The sequence below is a fragment of the Leptopilina boulardi genome, unplaced genomic scaffold, assembly GCF_019393585.1.
Source record: "Leptopilina boulardi isolate dan_hultmark-lab unplaced genomic scaffold, ZJU_Lbou_2.1 LbouV2_330, whole genome shotgun sequence".
Classification (NCBI taxonomy): Eukaryota; Metazoa; Arthropoda; class Insecta; order Hymenoptera; family Figitidae; genus Leptopilina; species Leptopilina boulardi.
This window is the reverse complement of record NW_026137897.1, coordinates 75,364-89,106: the sequence shown is the minus strand read 5'-3', so window position 1 is coordinate 89,106 and position 13,743 is coordinate 75,364. Positions and strand designations below refer to the sequence as shown.

Sequence of the window (13,743 nt, the reverse complement as noted above, 5' to 3'; positions counted from 1 at the left end):
AAATTAAAACTAATTTTCTATTACGGCGCGTTCGTGTCAGTTTCGATGACCAAAAATTACGTGTATTTTGAAGATACTTTGCCCTCTGTAATTGAAGCCAATGTAAATTTTAAAAATGTTTCAATTACAGCGAGGGAAAAAATTTGATCTCAAATTAATTAAATTAATAATTGTTTAAATGATAAGTAATTGTATAAAAAAAAAATTAAAATAATTTTTTTTAATCATTTTGCAACTGTTATATTAAATATAATAGTTATTTCTTATGAACGCGCCGTAATTGGTACAGAAAAGAAAATAGATTAAAAAGATTTTTCCATTGGCAAAAAAAAGGGGAATAAAAATTTGATGTTTTTTTTTTTTTTTTTTCTTTACAGGTGGTTCAATCACAGTTATCTCTTGCACCTGATATTGGAATGCCTTTGGCTGACGAGGCTTTTGATGGATCAGGCAGTGGAGCAGGTTGGACATTGACGGGACGAGATCGCGATACGGACGATAGTGATAACGAAGATGAAGACAACGCGGGTGATGATGAAGATGGACACGAGTCTTCCGGCTCAGGAATGGGTCCAACTACATTATGTATAAATATTTTTTTATCCATTATTTTTTATGAAATACTTTTTTATGAAACAATTATTTTTAAATATAATAAATTAAATTTTTTAAATGTAATAAAATATTAATTTATATTATAATATTTAAAAATATTAATATTAATTTAATAATTTTATAAATAATTTTTAAATTTATTGGAATTTAATTCTCGTAGATCCAACACAAGATGTAAATCGTAATGGCAATGGAGAAACACCAAAAGCATCCGATTCGACGATAATATCGGTATCGGTCATTGCATTGGCCACTTTCTGCATCTCGCTAGCGGCTTAATTTTCGACATTAACTATATATGTATATATATATAAAGAAGCAAAAGAAGAAGCAGGACGAATCCTCGAACGGTCGGTGCAACTTGATGGGAAAGGATTCTCAAAGATTCTTGAGCCAACATTCGCGAGATGAAAGAGAGAGAGAGAGAGAGAGAATGAGAGAGAAAGAGAGTCGATCTGTATAGTCGCGGTCAACGAACGCAAAGAAAGGATGATCATTTGAATTTTCTCTTTCAAAATTATAAAACAATGCAGAGAAAAATTGAATAAATTCTTTTTTTGTTGCATACCGTGACAAAAAGAATGTGTATTCGTAAAATATTGATAGTTTCTTTATATATATATATATTTACATATACATGTAAAATATATAAACTTTTAGAATGGTATCTACTCAGGGACCGTTTAAAATGACAAATAGACCTATTTATTTTGAAAAAAAATGGACGTAATTTTAATCAAAAAAAAATTTTTTTTTTTTGGAATATTTTTTTAAAAAACAAATTTATTTATTTATTTATTTTTTTTAAATGAATGAAACTTAATGCTTCAAAAAAAAAATGTTACTGAGCATTAAGAATATGCTTTTTTTAATATTAAAAAAAATTTATCCGAGGGAAATAGATTTTAAAACTGTGTGTATTTAGAAAAAGAAGAAGAAAAAAAAATGGTGTTTTACAGTATACATGATTGGAAATAATTCTCATCTGCCATGCGTTGCCAAATTAAGATTAGATTGAATTTAAACTTTTTGACTGCCAAAATGCCAATTATGCAATTTAAAAAAAAAAATGAAATTGTTAGGCATCGAATATTGCGTCCCAGAAATTAAAAAAAAAAAAAAAAGAAACACCGTTTAAATCGAATTTGTAAATGAAACGATCCCTGTAGGTATATTACTGGTGACGTGACGGCGTGTTCGATGATTCGTTTTGTACATTTCTTGAGTTCGAATCATTGAGAGTTAGTGCCTTTTTAAATAACACATACACATTCGGACCGTGTCACGTCTGTAAAAATACCTATATATATATATATAAATAATTATGTACAGGGCTTTCTTTGCTAACGTATAAATGAACGAATGAATGTGCCTCTTTATTATTATTTTTCAATAAGAGTATCTAATTATTTTTATATTACTCACTATTTTCTTTCTTTTTTAATATTGGGCATTTTTTTAAAAGCTTTATTTCCTAAATTTGAATATTGATAAACAAATTTAATTAATTTCTTTTTTTCAAAGACTGGAGGCATGAAAACACTTCGAATTTTGCACTTTTTTCTTTTTATTAGAAATATAAAAATCAATTGTTGGTCAAAATAATGTAAAAAAAAAAGGGGGAAAAAAAGATTTATAGTAAATATGTGGCAAAATGTAAGTGCTGGCACTTGCTTTATTTATATAAAGTTGGAAATTGAAATTTTAGTATATTAAATATAATATCAACTTTAATGATTTTTTTCGTTTAGATTAATTTTTTTGATTCTATTTTCAATATTTTTCTTTTTTAGCTGGTCGCGTCAAAAAATGCCTTTATAATTGGCATATATCATGCGTGGGACGTATATTTACACTAACTCTTTGAATGTCTCGACTGTAGTTTTTTTTTTTAGGGTCCATGAACCCAATGTGACCATGAAAAAAATCATGTTAATCCATTGTCCAAATCGCTTATTAATCTTTTTAAAAAATGTGTGTAGGAGACAAAAAAAAAAATTCTCATATGTTAAATATCTACACATCGTTTATTTTTATCATTGAGTATTTTAAAAATTAATCTTAAATCATTTTTAGAAATTAAAAATTTTTTTTCCTATTAAATTAATTAATTTTTGAAAAAGTGCAAAATTCGAAAAGTGTAAGAGAAAGAGAGACTGACGATGAGAAAGTAATTTTTTGTAAATAGAGAATGCTTGTGAGATATTTATATGAAAAAAAAAAATATATATATTAATATTATATGCTATATATATATAAACCGACCTTAAGATTAAGTGATTGAAACAATTATTGATATTTAACACTATTAAAAAATTTGTTTAATGTAATTATGTACAAGGTTATGACCATTGTACGCGTATTTGAAATTATTTTCTTTTTTTTATTATATTTTCTATTTTTGTTCCTTAAAATTTATTTTATCATTGTGTGGAGATTAATGAAAAATTTGTAGTCTCTATAGGGAAATTATATAATGTGCGTTTAAAACGTTTCTTTTCTAGTTCACTAATTAATTTTAATATTTTTAAGATAAGTTTTTTTTTTGTAATTAAGATTAATTCGTCGAAATTAAAAAGTGCTTGCAATTTTTTTTTTTAATTTCTCTAATACTAATATTAATAATAATAATAATAATTATAATAATTATAACTGACTCTGAATATAAAGTGGCAAAATTATGTCTTCCTGTTTCTGAATAAAATTCGAGATGACATATTTTTTCCCTCCAGTTGATAAATATACAATTCGGATAATAAGTCTGTTAAATATTATGATCCGAGATTGTAAAATGCATATATATAGTGTTTAATGTTAGATTTTTGAAAGCCTACTACGTTTGGCACACGTCTGTGATTATTTAACAAAAAAAAAAAAAAAAAGAAGAAGATGATGATGATGATGAGAGAAAAGAGAAAAGAAAAACGAAAGAAAAAGGCGAAGAAAGAATGAAAAAAAAAATATATCTCCTGTTGGAAGAATTATTTTTTCTCCAATGGTTCGTTAGTGAATTAAATTTCGAAATTGTATTACGTAAGTGATATAAAGTTGTGAAAATAAAAAACCTAATTAATATATATATATATATATATATATTGTATTCTATTAATAATTCGTTCGCCAGTCAAGTGTCAAATAGACTCGTTTTTTTTTTTGAGCTGCCACTAAAACTGCAAAAAAAAAATAAAACCTAGGTTTTTTAAACAACTGGAGTAAGTGTTTAACAATAAATTATATTTACCTTTTTTTTGCGAAAAATTGTTATTATTTTTGTTTTATTGGCGAGCTCAAATTCATTACAGTGCCATGTGTGTCGAGATTAGAATTTTTAAGAATCGAGAGCGCACAATTTAAAAAAAAAAAAAAAAAAACTAATCACGTTGCTTATTAGTCAGACGCACCCGCAACTCCCTTCGATTGAATTAAATGTAATATGTAAAATACGCAACCATCGTACCTATTATAATAATTAATAATAAAATATTATCAGAATTTAAGAAAATTATTAAACTATTGACAGTTATTAAGGTCGCGGCTCTCACGACAATGTAAAAAAAAAACTGTTTACGAGTGAATGGCGAATAAACACTTATGAAAATAAATTTTTGTTGTTTTTTTAAAAAAAAAAAACCCCACGTAAGAAAGTTATATTTCAAATTTACCTCTCTATCAATTACATTTTTATCGACTTAAATTACCAATAGATTTCTTCTTTATCTACAAATAGTTGAGGTTAGAATATTTTCCACCAGGTGGCCTTAAATATTTTAAGGTTAGGTTTTACTTGTCATTTTGTATATACAAAATTACACGTGATTATTTATAATTTATAATTTACATTCTGTTTACCTATGAAAGTAAAATAATTGAAAAAAGATGTTATCTAAAAGTGCCTAGTAAATATATTTATAAAAAAAAACAGTGATTAAATATATACAAAAGGTTATATATTTATACATTCGGCATTTACTTATTTTACGCAAATCATTAATTAATAATATTTTTTTAATACAAATACTTTTTTCAGACAAAAAAAAAAAAAAAAAAAAAAAAAATGGCATCGATAATAAGAAATAAAGTAACGTTAGGTTTTCGAAAGTCATTTTTAACTGAGAAAGGTGATTTTTTACAATGGTTTCCTGGTCATATGGGCAAAAGTTTACGGAAAATGCAACAAAAATTAAAAAATATTGATTTAATAATAGAAGTAACCGATGCAAGAGTACCTCTATCTGGTCGTTGTCGTGAATTAAAATCAACTTTAAGTGGTATAAAACCTCATATTTATGTATTAAATAAAATAGATTTAACCGACATGCAATATACAAATATGGCAATTGAAAAATTAAAAAAAGAAGGCATGGAAAATATTGTTTTAACTAATTTTAAAGATCAAACATGTAAAGGTATGAAATCTCTCCTTCCATTAACAATGAAACTTATCAATAATTCAGAACGTTATAATCGTGAGAATGAAAGTGAATTTACAATAATGATTGTTGGTATTCCAAATGTTGGAAAATCATCGCTAATTAATCGTTTACGTAATAATCATCTTAAAAAGCGAAATGCTGCGGCAGTTGGCGCAGTTGCCGGTATAACACGTTCAATTATGACAAGAATAAAAATAACCGATGATGTTTATCTTATTGATACGCCTGGAATTTTATCACCCGAAATAAGAGACATTGAAGGTGGATTAAAATTATCATTGGCTGGCTGTATACTTGATCATTTAGTTGGTCCAGAAAAAATGGCAGACTATTTATTATATTGGTTAAATAAACAAGGACGATTTGAATATGTGGAAAAATTTAATTTACTTGAACCAAATGATAATATAATGGAAGTACTTGGCCAAATAGCTATTAATTTAAATAAAACGATAAAATTGAAAAATTTTGAAAATAAAATCATTGTCAAACCAAATTATTTGTATGCTGCTGAACTATTTATTAAAGCATTTCGATATGGTGAATTAGGATTGTATTGTTTAGATCAAGATATTGTTAATCGTTAAAAAAAAAAAAATGTTTTATTTTTTACTGATGAAAAATATTTGTAAATAAATGTAAATAAAGTAATTTACTCTAATTTATTTGATATTTGCATTTAAATTAAAAATTCAATTAACAAATTAAAAAGCTATAAGAATTTTTTGAATTTTATTTTAAAAAGGCGGGAATGAAGTTGGTGCATTTTTATCTTTTATTGAGCATTAAATAATTTTTTTTTTATTTTTTTTTAATGAAAACTGAATTGTTCAATTGAAAATACTCGTTTATCTATTAAAAATAAATTGGTTCTTTTTTTAATAATCGCACTTTGTACTGTGTTGCACTGTGTCAACAGTCGTGCTCAATAGCATTAAATTACAAATTTTTACCTGGTAAAAATTTACATTTAGCACAAGATTGAGCACGACTGTTGACACCGGCTACTGACACCGAGTGACCGTCGAAAAACACTCATGGAGATTAATGAAAATGAACATAACCTATATTTATGTATATTTGTTAACCTTTTGTATAAAATCACTAAAGAATCATAAATAATTTATAATGTAATTTTAAATGTTCTCTCAAATGTACAATAAATTGCAAGTAATGTCGTACTAAAATTATTACAACTCTTGGGAAAAATAATTTAATAGAAGGAATAAAATTGTTATTTAATAAGAAAATTAAATTGTTTTTAAATTCATTCTACTTAATAGATAAATAAAATGCCTTTAAAAGGAATAAAAGTTTTAGAAATGGCAGGTTTGGCTCCTGGTCCATTTTGTGGAATGATTTTAGCAGATTTTGGAGCAACAGTCATTAAAATTGAACGTGTAAGTTTAATTAATTTTTCTTTTTTTATAAGAAAAAAAGACTAATTTAATTTTATTATTCTAATAAATTGTTTCCACAATTAAAATTTTTTTAAAGGAGACTAAAAGCATTGTTTTTTTCAGATTGGGACATCTATTGTATCTGATTGTTTAAGTAATGGTAAAAAATCTATATCCTTGGATTTAAAAAAAGAAAAGGGAATTGAAATAGTAAAAAAATTGAGTATGGAAAGTGATGTGATTATAGATCCATTTAGAAAAGGAGTAATGGAAAAACTAAAAATTGGACCTAATGATTTAATGTCATTTAATAAGAAATTAATTTACGCTCGATTAACCGGTTATGGACAAAATGGGCCTTTTGCTGATTGTGCTGGACACGATATCAATTATTTAAGCTTGTCTGGTAAAGTTTTATTTTCCACATTATTTAATTATTTTTCTATAAATATACAATTAAATTCTCATTATTAATTTTGCCTACTCTTTTTTTTGTTAATATTAATTTATGAATTTTTTTTTTTTTTTTCAATAGGACTTCTTTCGCTAATTGGTCGTTACAATGAAAAGCCAATACCACCTGTAAATTTGGTAAGTGATTTTGGAGGAGGAGGTTTAATGTGTGCATTAGGAATAATTTTATCACTTTTTGAACGAACAAAAACTGAAATGGGACAAATTATCGATGCAAATATGGTTGAAGGTACAGCATATTTAGGAAGTTGGATATTTAGATCACAAAATGTTCCCACATTATGGGGAGAGCCTAGAGGGAAAAATGTGTAAGTTTTTTTTTCTAATTATATAAAAACTAAAAAAAAAAAGTCTATATAATTTTTTCATAGGAATTTTTTATCTTTAGACTAGATACAGGAGCACATTTTTACAATACTTATGAAACAAAAGATGGACAATATATGTCTATTGGTGCAATAGAACCAAAATTTTATGCAATTTTATTAGAAAAATTAAATCTTAATGAAAATGATTGTCCTCATTTTTATGATTTTGAGAAAGGAAAAGAGAAATTTGGAAAAATTTTTAAAGAAAAAACACAAAAAGAATGGTGTGAAATATTTGATGGTTCTGATGCTTGTTGCACACCTGTTTTAACATTAGAAACAGTGAAAAATCATCAGCATAATAAAGCAAGAGGAACTTTTTTCCATAACAATAATGATACTTTAATTCCAAATCCTGCTCCAAAATTGTCAAGAACACCTGGAATATCATCGGTTATTCGTAATGCAATTCCAGAGCAGGGAGAACATTCTATTGAAATTCTTTCTCAACTTGGTTATAATTCTAAAGAAATTAATGAATTTATTTCTTCTGGTATTGTTCATTCCGCTAAAAAACCATCAAAATTGTAAATATTTTAGAATTTTCCGAAAATATAAAAGAAAAATTTAATTGTTAATTAAATTCTTATTTTTAATAATAAAAATAAAAATATTCTCTTAAATTTAAAAAAAAAACGTTTAAATTCCCGCCGAGAAATATTAACCAATGGATAATTATTTCCCATGTTATTGAAAATAATAAGTCTCTGATTGGTGAACCAAAATAAAATTCGTTTCTGATTGGAACGATGATTTAAAGGATATTTACCAATCAAGTTAAAGTGACATTTGCCGCCAGAAAGAAAACAATAATAATAGTAAAAGCACAACAAGAAACGAAGCCGGAAAATTTTTTGGTCAAATTTTTATTTATTACTTAACTGAAATGTGAAATTGTGTTTACAATTATATTGTCATGATTATTGTACTATTTCAAGTTCTATATTTATTTGGAAAATTAATTTATACACGATATAAAAGTCGTAAACAAACTCACGACATTGTTGACAAAGAATTATGTCCTTATGCAAATATGAATTTATCATTTCGAGATCGAAATCAAGAAATAGGTAGATTAGCCCAACCACCGGGTGATACATCGGACGATGAAAAAGATATGGAAAATTGTATTAAATTTTTTCCACCAGCATATATTCAAAGATATGTCTCGGTACAAAAAGTCCTTGAGGAAGCTCGTTATAAGGGAAAAATACGTAAGGTATGAAATATTGAATTAAAAATTATATTTTCTTCTTTTAAAATTATAGACAAAATGCCTTTTATTATTATTACAATAGCATTATTTTATTTCAAATTGATATTTTGCAAAAACTTTTACAATTTTGAGGTTAGAAAGCGTGATTTATTGCGAAGTTACGTTTATTTATTTTTTTTTTTGACTTAAACTAATTTTGGAATATTAAAAATAGTTTTTAATATCTGATAAATTAAGGTTTATTTTATTTTTTTTTAATTTTCTTTTCAAAAAGGTCGTCGATTTTGGATGTTCGGAACTTGGATTTATGGTGTATTTAAAAAATACACCTGGAGTGGAAGAAATATTATGTGTTGATGTTGATAAAGAAGTTTTAGAATGGAGTCAAAAGAAAGCACATCCCCTTCATGTTGATTATTTACATACACGCGATAAACCATTAACAATAAGCGTTATTGAAGGAAGTGTAACGCACAATGATAAACTTCTTGAGAAAACCGACGCTGTAATATGTATAGAATTGTAAGTAAATCTATTATTTTTGTTATTATTAATTAATTTATTAATTCGTGACTTTTTTTTTCAATTTTCAGAATAGAGCATTTATATCCCGAAACATTGACTGATTTACCGTATAATATTTTCGGTTATATTAAACCACAAGTTGCTATCATGACAACACCAAATGCCGATTTTAATGTATTATTCAATAAACCCGGTTTTCGTCATTACGATCACAAATTCGAATGGACGAGGGAACAATTTCAAGATTGGTAAAAATTATAGAAATTAGTTTTCTTTTCTTTCTTTCAATAAAGAGAATAAAAAATAATTTTAATTTCAGGGCAGAGAATATTGTTTTACAATATCCAGACTATGAAGTGTCATTCAGTGGAATTTGTGAAGGTCCAGCAGGTTCTGAAAATCTTGGATGTTGTTCTCAAATGGCAGTTTTTCATCGACGATTAACAACAACAACAAATGAAATTAAATATCCGGGTGTTGAGGGACTATTTAAAATAATAACTATTCAAGAATATCCCTATCACGTTGATAATCGTTCAGATGAGCAAAAAATTTTAGATGACACTGTTTATTATATAAGAAATTATGCCATGTATTGTTTGGAATATGCCGAGGAGATTCCATTGGAAAAATTATTGAATCCATTGAAAAAATATAGTGTCACTGTTGAATATTTAAAGGAACTTTTGGAACAAAATGGATGGAGAATTATTGCACGTGAAAAAGGAGACGTTGTTTTAATACCCGAACGATCGGATTCTGACAATAGTTCCGGTGAAAATTGGGATGATTTGGAATTTTCATGGAACGATCAAGAAAACATTGAAGACGATTGGGATTTAGAACCAGGTCCTCCTTCACAAATTACAGGAGATTCACTTTTACAAGAAAATTGGAATGACGTTGCATCAGTTATTCAAAACGAAGAAGTGGAAGTTGAAACTTTAAATGAACAAAATAATTGTAATGAAATGCCTAGTTGTTCAAAAGAAACTAATGAATCTTCCACTAGTATTGGAAATGAAGAAAATATTTCTTCCCAATCGATAAATCCAATAAATTCTAGTTCTAGTTCTCTTTGTTTTAATTTTAAAAATGTACTAGATAACACAACAGAATTGGCACATCAAAAACTTTTGCATTTAGATTATGAAAATCAATCAGAGATAAATGAAAAATTACCACGTAAAACATATCGTAAGCAAATAAAATCTCCCAACACATCAGGGACTGCTTTAAAAGAATTAGGAAGTTTATGCAGTATTTATTTGGAATCATCGCGTAATGATAATTCAAAAACATGTTTTCAAGATTTAAGTAATCTCTCTTTTGAGAGTACACTATCGGCCACGTCTTCGGTAAATTGTTCGAAATTAGATGAGAATTTATCATTAAATAGTGAAGAGAATTTCCCACCAAAGAAGCCAAGAGTTGATGATAATTTTTCATCAATACAATTTCGAACTGTTCAAGAAATTGAAGATGAATTACGAAGAAAATATCTAAAGAGCAAGAATTTAAAAGGCGAAGACATTTTAAATGAATCTGATCTTTGGGAAGGTAAACAAATTTTTCTTTTTTTGTCATAAATTTAATGTATTAAAAATTTTGTTTTTTTTTACAGGATTAGAAACACCAGAATCAGTTAGTCGAGATTTCTCTGAAAGTAGTAGTCAAATTTCCCCACCAAATTTTAATAATGTCTCAACATCGTCGACATCCATTGATGAAATGTACAAATCAACACCAATAGCTTTAAAATTAAATGAAACAAGCAAATTAGATGATAACACTGCCGATTCAGTGAATAGAAAATTGTTATTAGATAATACAAGTGATTTATTACAAGGGTCTTCCAAAAAAAATATAAATTCAAAATCGAACGATACTAATGAAATTAAATCTGTGATACAGGAAATGGAAATAATTCGCGATTATCCGGAATTTGAAAAAATGTTTGCAAAATGTCGAGATAATTCAAATATTTCCAAAGTTTTAGATTTAGCAGAAATAACAGAATCGGAGATAATATTAGATACACCACCAAATAGTTCATCACCTGAAATAATGGATTCTGGTTATCCAAATTCTGCATCGGCACACGATATGACACCCGAATATGATTTACCAAGTATTGAACAAGATAGAATTTCTAATTCTAAATCACCAAGTATTGAGAATGATGATGATGATGATGATGAGGATGAGGATGATGAAGATGATGATAGAATTTCTGATTCTGAATCGCCAATTAATGAAGAAGCACCGAGGCAAGGATTTTTTGAATTAGAATTAGAAAATGGCGATTTAGCGAATAATAATCGTGATGATGAGGGAAATAATATGATTGCTGTTGAAGATAATGATAATGATGATCTTCAACCGTTGATTCATGTACTTGCAAATGATAGAGAAAATGAAAATGATATTTATGTTTTACAAAATGGTTTTCCCGCTTGGTTACTTCGAATATTACGAATGCAAGGACAACGTTTTGGTCCATTGGATGCAGCAATTGGTAAGTAATTTTAAAATTAAATTTAAATTAATAATAATAAAAGAAAAAAAATGAAAATTATTTGTAATTTTAGATGGAGAAGCTGCAAATTTAAATTTCAATGAAGGCTTCAGCAGTTCATCCGAAGATGATTGAAAAGAATTCGAATTATTAATTCAAAAAAAAGAAGAAGTATTATAGTAAATATGAAAAATTTGCTCATTGAATGAGAAACACCTTGAGGCTGACTATATATAGGTGATAATTCAGAAAACTTAAAACCCCCTGGTGCGAACAAAAATTATATAACTTAAAGAAAAACCAATTTTTTATTCATCAAACGATATTAACTAATCAACGGTTTGATAAAAGTTACTTAGTTCTTTGGATTGCGTTTTTACTTATTATAAACTTCAATTATAAAGCGTCATTTAATTATTATTATTATTATTATTATTATTATTATTACTTAGTGAGAAAATTTAAAAATTACATATCAATAGAAATTTTTCGAGAAATTATTTTTATGCTTTTATTTCAAAGCAATGTCATTTTGTTGTTTCTATGTATTTTAAAGATCACTTTTTCTTTTGTTAATAAGTCTAAACGCAAACCATTAAAAAGAACAAATGTTTATGATAAGTTAATTACAAATTGTTTTATTTCAATCTTATTATTTTTTTTTAATATAAACTTTCGTTCTAAATGAAAAAAAAAAGTTTTGTTTTATAAGAATATTTTTCAATTATTAGAAATATATATACAAGATGTTTCAGAGAAAATCAATCGTGCGTTGTTTTTTTTTTTTCACCAAAAAAAGTCTATGACAAAAGTAATACACACTCTTACAAATGGAAAAATTAATAATAGTTGAGGATTTTTCCAACTATTATTCTTTTTTAAACTAAAAAGAAAAACACTTTGCGACATTCGCAAAACTATATAAATTAATTCTCTTAAAATAACAAAAAAAAAAAAAAAAAAACATTATATTATACAACTCTTCTAACTTCGAAAAACCTCTTTAAATAATAAACTTGACCTAGAGACATACAAACTAGAACAGACGCTTCGAAAAATGACCAGACAACAACTCGGAAATTTGTACTCTCATTTATTGCCCTGTGATTTCTGTCTCGAACCTTAAAAAAAAAACATTAATTTCAAAAAATAGATTAATTATCTATACAATTTTATTCCAAATATTGTTTATCAATTTTTTTTTATACCTCCATATATTCTTGTTCATTTTTAACTCCCCATAAACTTCTGCTGAGATCACTGACCATTTTATCTAATTTAACATGATTTCCATCGACACCATCGGCATGTGTGTCTAATCCTGGTGCTTTTGGTGGATCTCCAACTTCCATATTGAACATAACAATCTTAGGTGTTAATGTACTTTTCATATTACTGAAACAATATGTATAAACTCCAGGTAATTGTGCCGAAAATGAATATTTTCCACTTGTCTCTTGTTCAACATGATGAACAACTTTTCCATCAGGACCAACTATTGTCATATCAATATCCAAAAATCCACCCTCCGCTATCTCAAAGATCAAACCTGAGATTTAAAATTTCCACATTTAATCAACTATTTTTAATTATATATAAACCTAAGACAAGAATTAACACACACCTAAATATATTGCAATTTTTTTTTCCTTTTTCTAAAAAAAATCAATTTCAAATAAAAATGAAATAAAGAACGGAAAAGTTTTTCGAAGAACATAAAAACCAAGACGAAATTAATAATAAAAATGAATTGGAAAATTTAGGCGAAAATAAATAATATAAAAAATTTGTAATAAACATAATTACAAATGTTATTTTTGGAAATAAATTTAAAAGTAAAAGAAACAATGTTTAACAATAAAATTGTAAAAAGAGAAAACTAACCCATTTTGGTTCCATATTCTACTCTTTCGAAAAAGCATTCTTCCGCGTGTGCGTCCACCTGGATGAAATATGCATTCGTGTAACTACACCATGCAATTAAAAAAAGTCCCACACTAAACCACTTCATTTTTTTTTTTTTATTATAAAACAAAACTTTTTTTTAGAAAAATGTTATTTAATGCACATTTGCAAAATTGTCTGCCGCGTCAACACAGAACACGAAGAAGACACACAACTATTGCCAACCTAAAATAAAAAACCAAAATCTTCGCCGCCACGTGTCCAAATCAATTTGACCAATAGAAATCTC

General features: G+C 26.7%; 5 protein-coding genes across 5 annotated transcripts in view; 4 read left to right on the top strand and 1 right to left on the bottom strand.

Moving 5' to 3' along the window:
- The window catches only part of LOC127285137 (division abnormally delayed protein), a 68,836-nt gene extending 64,619 nt beyond the window's left edge, over positions 1 to 4,217 (top strand). The window contains exons 7-8 of the mRNA XM_051310974.1: positions 378 to 585; positions 776 to 4,217. Coding sequence (XP_051166931.1) covers positions 378 to 585; positions 776 to 894 — 327 coding nt within the window. The 3' untranslated portion in view covers positions 895 to 4,217. The remainder of the gene's footprint in view (positions 1 to 377; positions 586 to 775) is intronic.
- A 170-nt stretch (positions 4,218 to 4,387) lies between these two features.
- Positions 4,388 to 5,709, top strand: LOC127285144 (mitochondrial GTPase 1). The gene is made up of 2 exons (XM_051310981.1): positions 4,388 to 4,557; positions 4,643 to 5,709. Exon 2 carries the CDS (start codon positions 4,670 to 4,672, stop codon positions 5,633 to 5,635), a length of 966 nt encoding a protein of 321 aa, XP_051166938.1. The 5' UTR covers positions 4,388 to 4,557; positions 4,643 to 4,669; the 3' UTR covers positions 5,636 to 5,709.
- A 425-nt stretch (positions 5,710 to 6,134) lies between these two features.
- Positions 6,135 to 7,926, top strand: LOC127285142 (alpha-methylacyl-CoA racemase). Its single transcript, XM_051310978.1, has 4 exons — positions 6,135 to 6,448; positions 6,572 to 6,854; positions 6,984 to 7,230; positions 7,311 to 7,926. The coding sequence occupies exons 1-4, from the start codon at positions 6,341 to 6,343 to the stop codon at positions 7,819 to 7,821; spliced, it is 1,149 nt and encodes a 382-aa protein (XP_051166935.1). The 5' UTR covers positions 6,135 to 6,340; the 3' UTR covers positions 7,822 to 7,926.
- Positions 7,927 to 8,088: 162 nt separating this feature from the next.
- Positions 8,089 to 12,585, top strand: LOC127285135 (protein PFC0760c). The gene is made up of 6 exons (XM_051310972.1): positions 8,089 to 8,509; positions 8,781 to 9,028; positions 9,100 to 9,279; positions 9,351 to 10,591; positions 10,656 to 11,549; positions 11,623 to 12,585. Exons 1-6 carry the CDS (start codon positions 8,207 to 8,209, stop codon positions 11,682 to 11,684), a joined length of 2,928 nt encoding a protein of 975 aa, XP_051166929.1. The 5' UTR covers positions 8,089 to 8,206; the 3' UTR covers positions 11,685 to 12,585.
- Positions 12,172 to 13,676, bottom strand: LOC127285151 (transmembrane emp24 domain-containing protein 2-like). Its single transcript, XM_051310989.1, has 3 exons — positions 13,434 to 13,676; positions 12,758 to 13,098; positions 12,172 to 12,670 (listed from the first exon to the last, which is right to left on the bottom strand). The coding sequence occupies exons 1-3, from the start codon at positions 13,558 to 13,560 to the stop codon at positions 12,521 to 12,523; spliced, it is 618 nt and encodes a 205-aa protein (XP_051166946.1). The 5' UTR covers positions 13,561 to 13,676; the 3' UTR covers positions 12,172 to 12,520.
- Between the last annotated feature and the right edge of the window lie 67 nt (positions 13,677 to 13,743).

Excerpts from the sequence above, each read along its gene's own strand:
- LOC127285144 (XM_051310981.1), top strand. The coding sequence starts at position 4,670 with ATGGCATCGATAATAAGAAATAAAGTAACGTTAGGTTTTCGAAAGTCA.
- LOC127285142 (XM_051310978.1), top strand. The coding sequence starts at position 6,341 with ATGCCTTTAAAAGGAATAAAAGTTTTAGAAATGGCAGGTTTGGCTCCT. Across the intron at positions 6,855-6,983 it reads CAATTATTTAAGCTTGTCTG|GACTTCTTTCGCTAATTGGT; the intron begins GTAAAGTTTTAT and ends TTTTTTCAATAG. Across the intron at positions 7,231-7,310 it reads GAGCCTAGAGGGAAAAATGT|ACTAGATACAGGAGCACATT; the intron begins GTAAGTTTTTTT and ends TTTTATCTTTAG.
- LOC127285135 (XM_051310972.1), top strand. The coding sequence starts at position 8,207 with ATGATTATTGTACTATTTCAAGTTCTATATTTATTTGGAAAATTAATT. Across the intron at positions 8,510-8,780 it reads ATAAGGGAAAAATACGTAAG|GTCGTCGATTTTGGATGTTC; the intron begins GTATGAAATATT and ends CTTTTCAAAAAG. Across the intron at positions 10,592-10,655 it reads TGAATCTGATCTTTGGGAAG|GATTAGAAACACCAGAATCA; the intron begins GTAAACAAATTT and ends TTTTTTTTACAG.
- LOC127285151 (XM_051310989.1), bottom strand. The coding sequence starts at position 13,560 with ATGAAGTGGTTTAGTGTGGGACTTTTTTTAATTGCATGGTGTAGTTAC. Across the intron at positions 13,099-13,433 it reads AGAATATGGAACCAAAATGG|GTTTGATCTTTGAGATAGCG; the intron begins GTTAGTTTTCTC and ends TTTAAATCTCAG. Across the intron at positions 12,671-12,757 it reads ATGAACAAGAATATATGGAG|GTTCGAGACAGAAATCACAG; the intron begins GTATAAAAAAAA and ends TTTTTTTTTAAG.